At 42.1% G+C, this 9,757-nt stretch overlaps 1 protein-coding gene and 1 non-coding gene across 2 annotated transcripts; one reads left to right on the top strand and one right to left on the bottom strand.

Annotated features, from left to right (window-relative positions):
* Window positions 1-2,354: 2,354 nt before the first annotated feature.
* LOC128775740 (U6 spliceosomal RNA) lies at window positions 2,355-2,463 on the bottom strand. The gene has a single exon (XR_008420720.1). It is a non-coding gene; the product is annotated as a U6 spliceosomal RNA (small nuclear RNA).
* A 3,238-nt stretch (window positions 2,464-5,701) lies between these two features.
* LOC109247880 (IQ domain-containing protein F1-like) lies at window positions 5,702-7,535 on the top strand. The gene is made up of 3 exons (XM_019417036.2): window positions 5,702-5,833; window positions 6,257-6,319; window positions 7,079-7,535. Exons 1-3 carry the CDS (start codon window positions 5,831-5,833, stop codon window positions 7,523-7,525), a joined length of 513 nt encoding a protein of 170 aa, XP_019272581.2. The 5' UTR covers window positions 5,702-5,830; the 3' UTR covers window positions 7,526-7,535.
* The last annotated feature ends 2,222 nt before the right edge of the window (window positions 7,536-9,757 follow it).

The following is a 9,757-nucleotide window of genomic DNA, read 5'->3' as shown; positions in this document are numbered from 1 at the left end:
GAGAGTATAATGCCAAGTGAAATGCCAGAGGAAGACAAATACCATATGATTTCATTCATATGTGGAATTTAAGAAACAAACAGGGGCACCTGGGCAGCTCAGTCAGCTAAGCGTCCGACTTTGGCTCAGGTCATGATCTTGCAGTTTGTGAGTTCGAGCCCCGCATCGGGCTCTGTGCTGACAGCTCAGAGTTTGGAACCTGCTTTGGATTCTGTGTGTCGTTCTCTCTCTGTCCCTCCCCTGCTCACCCTCTGTCTCTCTCTGTCTCAAAAATGAATAGAACATTAAAAAAAAATTTTAAGAAACAAACAAAGGGGGAAAAAAGAGAGAGAGACAAATCAAGAAACAGACTCTTAACTATAGAGAACAAACTAATGGTTACCAGAGGGGGAGTGGGTGGGGGAATGGATGAAATAGGTGATAGGGATTAAAGAGTACACTTATCATGATGAGCACTGAGCAATGTACGGAATTGTTGAATCATTATATTGTACACCTGAAACTAATACAACACTGTATGTTAACTATACTGGAATTAAAATAAAAAGCTTAAAGAAAAAAAAAAGATGGTCTTTTCTATTTACCCAATGCTCACTATTTCTGGGGCCTTCAATTCTACCTGCTGATGTGGGCTTCCATATGGGATCTTCCTTCAACATTTCTTTTAGTGTGAATCTGTTAGCAATTTTGTTTTCTGAATTCTTATTTTTTTTTGAAAATGGCTTTATTTCAACTTTATCTTAAAAAAATCAAGGTTATAATTTATGTATAGTGAAATGAAGAAATTTTAAATGTGCAGCTAAATAAGTCTTGCCAAATGCATACATCCCATAAATCTGTACCTTATCAAGATATAGGGCATTTCTATCACTCCAGAGAATTCCTTCATGCCTCTTTCTAATCTGCCCTAATTCCCAAAAGCAACCCTGGTTTTGATTTCTATCCCTATGTATTAGTTTTGCCTGTTATCAAACTTCGTATATGGAATTATACAAATGTTCTGTTTTGTGTTTGTCTTTTTTTCCCCTCAACATAATGTCTGGAGATTTATCAATGTTATTACATGTATTGTTAGTTCTTTACTTTTTATGATTTAATAGTATTTTATGAGTATACTCATAAAAAATATTTATCCATTCTCCTATTTATAGACATTTGACTTGTCTCCAGTATTTGGCTCTTATGAATGTAATGCTACAAGCATTCCTGTACAAGTCTTTTTGTGAACATACATTTTCATTTCCCTCAAGTAAATATGAAGGAGTGGAATTGCTGAGTCACAGAACAGGTGTACGTGTATGCTTAATTTTATCAGGGACAGCCAAACTAATTTCCAAACTGGTCATTCCATTCTGCCAACATTTGGTCTCAGTTTTTAAAAATTCTTTCATTTGAGCCATTATAATGGATAAGTAGTGGTATCTCATTGTAGCGTAAGTTTGGACTTTCCCTAATAAGCAACGATGTTGAGAAACTTTTCATGTGTTTGGTGGTTGTTTGTATATCTTCTTTTATGGAGTATTAAGTCTTTTGCCCATTTTTACTGGGTTGCTTATCTTTATTATTAAGTTGCAGAAGTTTTTCTATCCTGGACTAAAGACCTTTGTCACATTCTCCTTCTGTCTCTATGTATATATAATATATACAGTGAATATTCTTTTCTTTAGCCTGTGACTAAAAAAAGTTGAGGTATAATTGATATACAACATTATATTAGTTTTAGGTGTACAGCATAATGATCTGATATTTGTATATATTGTAAAATGCTTACCACAGTAAATCTAGTTAACATCTGTCACCACACAGTTACAGACGTTTTTTAACTTGTTAAGAGAATTTTTAAGATTTACTCTCAGGGGCACCTGGGTGGCTCAGTCAGTTAAGTGTCTGACTCTTGATTTTGGCTTAGGTCATGATCTCACAGTCATGAGATCAACCCCCCCCACCCCCTTCAGGCTCCACGCTGACAGCATGGAGCCTGCTTGGGATTCTCTCCCTCCCTCTATCTCTGCCCCTCCCTCACTTGCACTCATGCACTCTTTCTCTTTCTCTCAAAACAAATAAATAACATCTAAAAACAAAAACAAAAAAGAGGGCCGCCTGGGTGTCTCAGTCGGTAAGCATCCGACTCTTGATTTTGGCTCAGGTTATGTTCTCACAGTTTGTGAGTTCGAGCCCCACATCAGGCTCCACATTGGCAGTGTGAAGCCTGCTTGGGATTCTCTCTCACCCTCTCTCTGTCCCTCCCCCATCAAATAAATAAAATAAAATAAATAATAATAAAACAAAGAGATTTACTCTCTTGGCACCTCTCAAATATGCCATACAGTGTGTTGACTGTGGTCTCCATACTGAAAAATATGGTACATGTCATGTATTTGTATGTCACCCTTGCACAGGAGCCATGATAATCTTCTTTGCATAGTTCCAATTTTAGTGTATGGGTTGCCCAAGTGAGCACCCAGCTGACCTTTAAAAATGCTGTCTTTTGATAAACAAATGGTTTTAATTTGGATGAAGTCCATTCTATCAATATTTTGTACTTAGTGTTTTCTCTGTCTTGTCTAAGAAATCTTTGTCAACTCCAAGGTCACAAAATAATTCTCATGGTTTTTCTTCTAGAAGCTTTATAGTTTTAGCTTTAATTTTTGTTTAGATCTATGACACATCATGTGTGGGTGTGTTTTGTCTATGATATTAGATACGGGTCAAGATTTTTTCTTTTTTCCTCATTGAAAATGCATTTCCTTTCTGTACTGAATTATCTTGATACATTAAAGAAAATCAATACACTGTGTAAATGTGAGTCTATTTCTGGCTTCTTCATTCTGTTTCATTGATCTGTTTGTCTCTTCTTACACTAAAACCACATTGTCTTGATTACTGTAACTTTATAGTCTTCCAAGACAGTAAGTCTTGAAATCAGATAATGTAAGTCTATTTTGTCTAAGTGGGTACCCCTGTTCTCTCTTGGTTCCTTTTGCATGGAATATCTTTTTCTATCCCTTCACTTTTAGGCTCATGTGTGTCCTTGAAACTTAAGTGAGTCTTTGTTAACTAGCATTACCTGGGTCTTTTCTGTTTGTTTTGTCCATTTAGCCACTCTGTGTCTTTTGATTGGAGAATTTAATCCATTTACATTTAAAGTACTTACTGATAGGTAAAGATTTACTAATGCCATCTTATTGTTTTCTGGCTCTTTTGTAGTTCTTTTATTCCTTTCTTCTCTTGCTGTCTTTCTTTGATGTTTTTCCATAGTGGTATGCTTAAAATTTTTTTTTTTTAAGATTTTATTTTTTGTTAGGCAATCTCTACACCCAACATGGGGCTCGAACTTACAGCCCCAAGATCAAGAGTCACATGTTCTACTGACTGAGTCAGCCAGGTGCCCCTATAGTGGTATGCTTTGATTTCCTTTTTTTTCTTTTGTGTATCTACTGTATGTTTGTACCTTGTGGCTACCATGAGTCTGACATAAAACATCTTATAGTCTAAGTTGATAACAACTTCAATTGTATATACAACCTACCCTTTTACTCCTTCCCCAACTCTGTTTTTGATGTCATAATTTACATCTTTTTATATTGTGTATATATTGACAAATTGTTGTAGCTATAGTTATTTTTAATACTTTTGCCCTTTAACCTTTGTACTAAAGTTAAGTGATTAGCACACCACCAGATTACAATATTACAGTATTCTAAATCTGACTGTTTACTTACCTTTACCAGTGTGCTTTATATTTTCATATGTTTTTGTTATTAATTAGCATCCTTTCATATCAGCTTGAAGAACTCCTTGCAGCATTGCTTGTAAAGCAGGTCTTGTGGTGAGAGAGATGAACTGTCAGCTTTTGTGTGGGAAAGTATTTATCTTGTCTTCATTTCTAAAGGACAGCTTTATTCCTGATCAGCAGGGTTTTTTTTTTTTTCTTTTAGCACTTTAAATATATCATATCTTTGAATATATCACTTTCTCATGGCCTGTTCTGCTGAGAAATCCACTGATACCTTTAAGGAGTTTCCCTTATATGTGAGAAAATTTTGCTCTTGTTGCTTTTAAATTTTGTGGGGGTGGGGCACCTGGGTGGCTCAGTTGGTTAAGCATCTGACTTCAGCTCAGGTAATGATCTCATGGCTTGTGGGTTCAAGCCCCGTGTCGGGCTCTGTGCTGACAGCTTGGAGCCTGCAGCCTGCTTTGGATTCTGTGTCTCCCTCTCTCTCTAGTCCTCCCCTGCTCATGCTCTATCTCTCTCTCCTTCAAAAATAAATATACCTGCTCCATACTTCTTATTCCTTCTCGAGAGGATTCTTAAGATTGTATGTCTTCTCTCAATCCTGTAAAGCCAGGCTGAATTCTGATAGCCTCCTGTTTGCTTTCCCTGGAGCAGTGCTGAATGTTCAAATTGTGTTCTTTCTCAGTCCCACAGAGTCAACTGGCTTTGTATGCATGCTCACTGGCCATCTGCAAAGGCTTCTACTCATCATCCTCAGAGGCCTACACAGGGAGCCAGCCATGGGTAAGGGAGTATGGGGTGAGTGGCACAGAGTGCTAGAGATGTCCATATGCCAGCTGGGGAATCTGCAGGTGAGGCATCCTCAGTGGCTTGTGGGCAGGCTTCCTGAAGGAGTCTGGTTAGAAGGACCCACATCCCTTTGATACATTTTGAGCCCTACCTGATATTCTCTCAGTTCCTCCCCACTGCTCAGTCATGTGGCTTACCTCAGTGTTCTGGAAGATATGAGAAATGCACTTTCAGTGACACCTGGGGCTGTGACTCTGAGGGGCTACCAGGGACTCACATTAACCAGGTGGGTTTTCGCAGGACAAGAACAGGCAAAGGTGGGGAGGTCTTGTGGCAAGTGCCTTTTGTATGGTTCAGAGCTAAGAACACAGCTAAGAACTTCTATAGTGGCCACTCCTCACCATAAAATGTAGCCTTGAGTCCCTCAGGGAAGAAGACAGGAGGGCACCTGAGCTCATTGCAGTCTGCAATGGGGGCCCCAGGTGGTCCTGGAAGCTTCATGGAGTTTCCTGGGCCTTGAATGGATGGTTCAACAATTCAACTCTTCCAAGGTAATCATTGGTAGCAATTTGGTACATATACCTTTCTCCCCCTTTATATGCATTTACTATATATGTATAATTATGTATCTTGATGACTTTACTTACATGAATGGGATCATAATGATCTCCAACTTTTTCACTTACAAATATATCTTAGATACACTTTCTCATCAGTACATATAAATCAAATTCATTATTAAAAAAATTCTTTTTCTCTCTCTCTCTCTCTTTCCTTCCTTCCTTCCTTCTTTCCTTCCTTCCTTCCTTCCTTCCTTCCTTCCTTCCTTCCTTCCTTCCTTTAAATAAGCTCTACATCCAACATAGGGCTTGAACTCATGACCCTGAGATCAAGAGTCACATGCTCTACTGACTGAACCAGTCAGGCACCCCTAAATTCATTTTTTTACAGTTATAATTTATTAGTATTCTCTGAGTATAAATGGACTGTTAACAATTAAATCAATCCTCACTTTTACCAATTAGGGATATGATCAGTGACTGGTTATTTTTGTACACCTGTACATCAGTGGGCCAATATTCTAGTGTCTTACTTTTGTATTCAGGGCTTTGGCCATTTCCAGCAGAAAAGAATGGACAGCACTTTTGTCTTTTCCTTGGATGCAGCTCAACTATTGGGAGCATCCTTGTGCCTGAGTCACAGCTGCCCTTATGACATCATAGGTCTCCCCCTCCACTCAATCTACCCATCCATAGCTAGAGGAAGACAGACCTGAGGGGATTTGAACCATCTACACCCAATCCAATGGTGAGTAAGTGAGAGACAGACAAACCAGGCTTTTTAGGGATGTCTCCATAAATCTCTTAGGATAAGGGGATCCCCCTGGCATATGAATACTCTGGGAAGCCCTGGAAGCTAGAGATACTGAATGCAGAGGGAGGGAACACAGCTTCACTCTTGACTTTTCCCTAACTGCTGATTGCAGGAGAAGGACCAGCCTCAAAATATTAATGAACCCACTGAAGATGAGTTTCAGCAGAAAGAGGAACCGACCAGTTTATCCTCAGTACCACTGACCTCAGAGAATAATGTAGAGGTGGGAGGAGACTTGACTTGGATGTCTCTGGTCCTTGTGTCCTAGTGCCTATAGCTAGTGTTTTTTGCATGGTCTAGAACTAAGAAAGGAATAAACTCATTCTTGTTTGTCCTCTTTCCCCATTTCTTTTTCAGGCTGAAGATGTAAATACAGTTGAGACACAGATAGTGGATGGTGCTGATAAGAAAGCTAGACAAGTATGAGCCCCTATCCCCCAAGACCACACAGGGCTGGGGCTGGGAATGTAGGGGCTGTGTTTGTGGAATGGAATAGCCAACATATGGAAAGCTGAGCTTAAGCAATATTTGTCTCTGTGTGTGTGTGTGTGTGAGAGAGAGAAAGAGAGAGAGAGAGAGAGAGAGAGAGCATGTGCATATATGTTTGCTTGTTAATTAAGAGTTAAAATGTGAAAGTCAAGAAGAGTAAGGATGGGGAAAAGATAAGAAATAAACTTTATGGGGTGGGGGATACTTAATACCATAACATGACAGAGGAAGAGAGCAGGTTGTGGTTTGGAGCTGGAGTCAAGGATGAAAGGACAGGATTAGCAAAGGATGCCACTTCTCTAGCAGGTGAGTGGAGTCTGAAGGGAAGGCTCATAGGTCTTGATCAGGTGGAACATGTAACTTTTTGACCCATAGGTCATGTGTTCTTGCCCTAGGCTGGCCAACTTAATCCATATAAAATAGACAGGGCAGACGTACTCGCATTTTACAGATGGGGATTTTGAGATTCAGAGGTCAACATGTTGTGTCCATGTCCATTAACCAGAGAGTGGCAGAGACAGGACACCTACCTGGTCTTCTTGTTCCAGCCAGTGCCTTGTCCAGTGCTCCTGAGCTTCAGAAGAAGGGCTGATTGTAGATAGGGAATCTGGGCCCCTTTCTGGCATGCCCCCAAACTCAAATGGGTAGGGAACATTCTCAAAACGCCCCCTCCTTTTTTTTTCTTGCAAGATCCCAAGAAATCAAAATAAGCCCTCTACCAGTAATCAAGAAGTCATAAAGATCCAGGCCTGGTGGCGAGGCACCCTGGTGCGCCGGACACTACTGCACGCGGTAATCAGAGCGCTGATCATCCAGCGCTGGTGGAAGCACATCCTGACAAAGCTAATGGAGAGGAGGCGGCGGACAGCACTGGAGACCTTTACACGGAAGGAGTGGGCGGCAGTCAAGCTGCAGTCCTGGATCCGCATGTGGCGCATCCGGAGGCGCTATTGCCGTTTGCTCAATGCTGTCCGCATTATCCAGGCCTACTGGAGGTGCCACTCCTGTGCTTCCCAGGGTTTCATCAAGGGCCAGTACAGAGTCACTGCCAACCAGCTGCATCTGGAGCTAGAGATCTTGCTGGGCTCAGGGCCTTGCATTGTGACAGAGTGTATTCCCCTCCCAATAAAACAGTGAAGTGGTCTTCCTCCAGGCTCTTTCTTTGACAGGTTCCAGGAGGTCAGGGCACATGATAGCAGATACTTCACATCTGGCACTGAGGAATGGGCCGGGTTGTCCAAAGGCCTGAGTGTGTTAAGGGGAAGGATCCTGAGCCTTTGTCCAGACTGAGGAGAGACTGATTAGCAAGGTCTGCCATAAGTAGAAAAGTTGGTGAAACCTATCTGTCATGTTGGCCAACTCTGGGAGCATCCTTCATGTAAATGGTGCCCCTCCCCAAGGTTGCATATAATGGAGGCCTGGTGGGGGCGGGGGTTAGTGATGGCAATGGCAACACATTTGTCGGGAATTCACCCACTTAGGTCTAATTGCTTAGGGCTTGTTCTCTCACCTGCATGAATGAGAGGAGCCCACCCACCCCAAGCTCTGTGATCATGGTTCCCATTGGCTCATAAACTGGCCCCCATTACAAAGGGCAAGGAGAGATGGAAAGGAGGAGGCAGGCTATTTCAGATTGGTAGGTGGCAGGTTTAATAAGTAAATGAACTTATGTATGAGGCTTGTCTTATGTGGCTTCAAGGTGAGTAGATCTCACCTGCCTGCCAGAATCTTAAAAGTTTATATATAAGCCTTAACAGGGTTCAGACATATATACTGTCCAGATGTTCTCAATGCCACATTGCTCTCTCAAGTCTATGTCCTTGAAAAAGGCTCCCACTGTGGCATGGTGGGTGGCATGCACATTCCAAGGATAAGGGAGGGGATGAGGGGCCTTCAGTTGCCTGGGTCCAGCTTGCAAGTCAATGTGCAATCATATCCTCTCAATGACCTTCTTCAAAACTCCCTGCCCAACTGGGGGCTGTATCCTCATAACCAGCCTCCAAGTCAGAATGAGTCAAACTGTAAATTGTTAAGAGTGCATAGCCCCAGTCTCCATTCCTACTTCAAACTCATCCTCCAGTCCCAAATGGAGGCTAGGATTCATTCCCCTTCAGACCTGTGGGAGGTTCCACCAGAGTGGAGATGGGAAAGAACGCACTCCACTGCTAGCCTAACCCTCTAGTGAGTGTCAGGTCATAGCATCTCACAGATAAAGAGTTAAGAAGGATCAGCCATGTCTCCCTCACCCTATCCCCAGGCTCAGTCTTAGCAGAGGCTGGTCCAGCTGGAGCTGGGGCCTCTGACAGTCACTTCCTATGAAAATCTGCCCCCCTGGGGTGGGATTGGGGCCTAGGTCGTGATAAAGGGGCCATTAAGAGGCCAAGGTTAAGCTGTCCCTTTGCCCATCTGGGCACTGCTATCCCATGGTTTCCTATAGACACAGGGTCCTAGGGTCTTGGGTTATTCTCCATCAATACTGCAAGTTCAAAAGCCCTATATCTGGTCCTGCTCCATCTACTCTGCCCTGACAAACTAGTCCTTCAGCTCACAGGGTTCTGAGATACTGCCTGGAGGCCTCAGGTTCCAGCTCTCTGTATTGCATTGGGGCATGAGCTCTGTATGTCCAGCTCTGTGCCTCTGTGTCCCACCCCTGTGTCTCACACAGGTTCTGGTCTCTCACTCTGAAGGACTTCTGTATTTTTCCTTGACTACATTTCCCTCTTGTGTTCAGTGTCTCAGAGTAAAGAGCAAGGATTTTGGAGTCAAACCCTAGGTCAGATCCCTTACTCCACCACTCACTGCTGTGTGGCTGTGGACACATTTTACCTCTCTGAGCTCATTTCCTGAGCTGATTCTCATCTTTCAGCACAAAGGTCAAGTGCCAAAAAAATTTAGCATCAGCAACAAAACAAGGAAAGGGGTCACACCCACCTTAAAAACTGGCAGCCAGGGAAAAACTGCAAATTTGGGGATGCAGTAGAGTACCCCAGAGAGCACAGCAAGGTGTTCTCATTATCATTGGGATGCAATGGTACCAGGCCCTCTCAGTGCACAGAGATAGGGAATATATGTTTGTGCATACACACAAGCACACATTATCTATCTATCTATCATCTATATCATCTATCATCTATCTATATTGAAATGTATGAGTTCACACTGGTATCTCCAATTACAATCTAAAATCAGAGTTCATTCTAATTTTCTATTTTCTATATTTCAACCTCCTGTTTCCAAGATTAAGACACCTGGTCCCCATTATACTTAATACATTTTCTTATCTGGTCTCCTCTGTATGTAATTAATCTTCCATGGCTGCTGCTGGCTATGCAGACATTGTCCTCACCCTGCTTGAGCTCTGACACCCTG

The sequence above is a fragment of the Panthera pardus genome, unplaced genomic scaffold, assembly GCF_024362965.1.
Source record: "Panthera pardus isolate Hobbes unplaced genomic scaffold, ASM2436296v1 HiC_scaffold_8, whole genome shotgun sequence".
NCBI classification, from domain to species: Eukaryota; Metazoa; Chordata; class Mammalia; order Carnivora; family Felidae; genus Panthera; species Panthera pardus.
Note: the sequence above shows the minus strand (reverse complement) of the source record. Positions and strands in the feature narration are given on the sequence as shown.

Excerpts from the sequence above, each read along its gene's own strand:
- LOC109247880 (XM_019417036.2), top strand. Across the intron at positions 6,320-7,078 it reads CTGATAAGAAAGCTAGACAA|ATCCCAAGAAATCAAAATAA; the intron begins GTATGAGCCCCT and ends TTTTCTTGCAAG.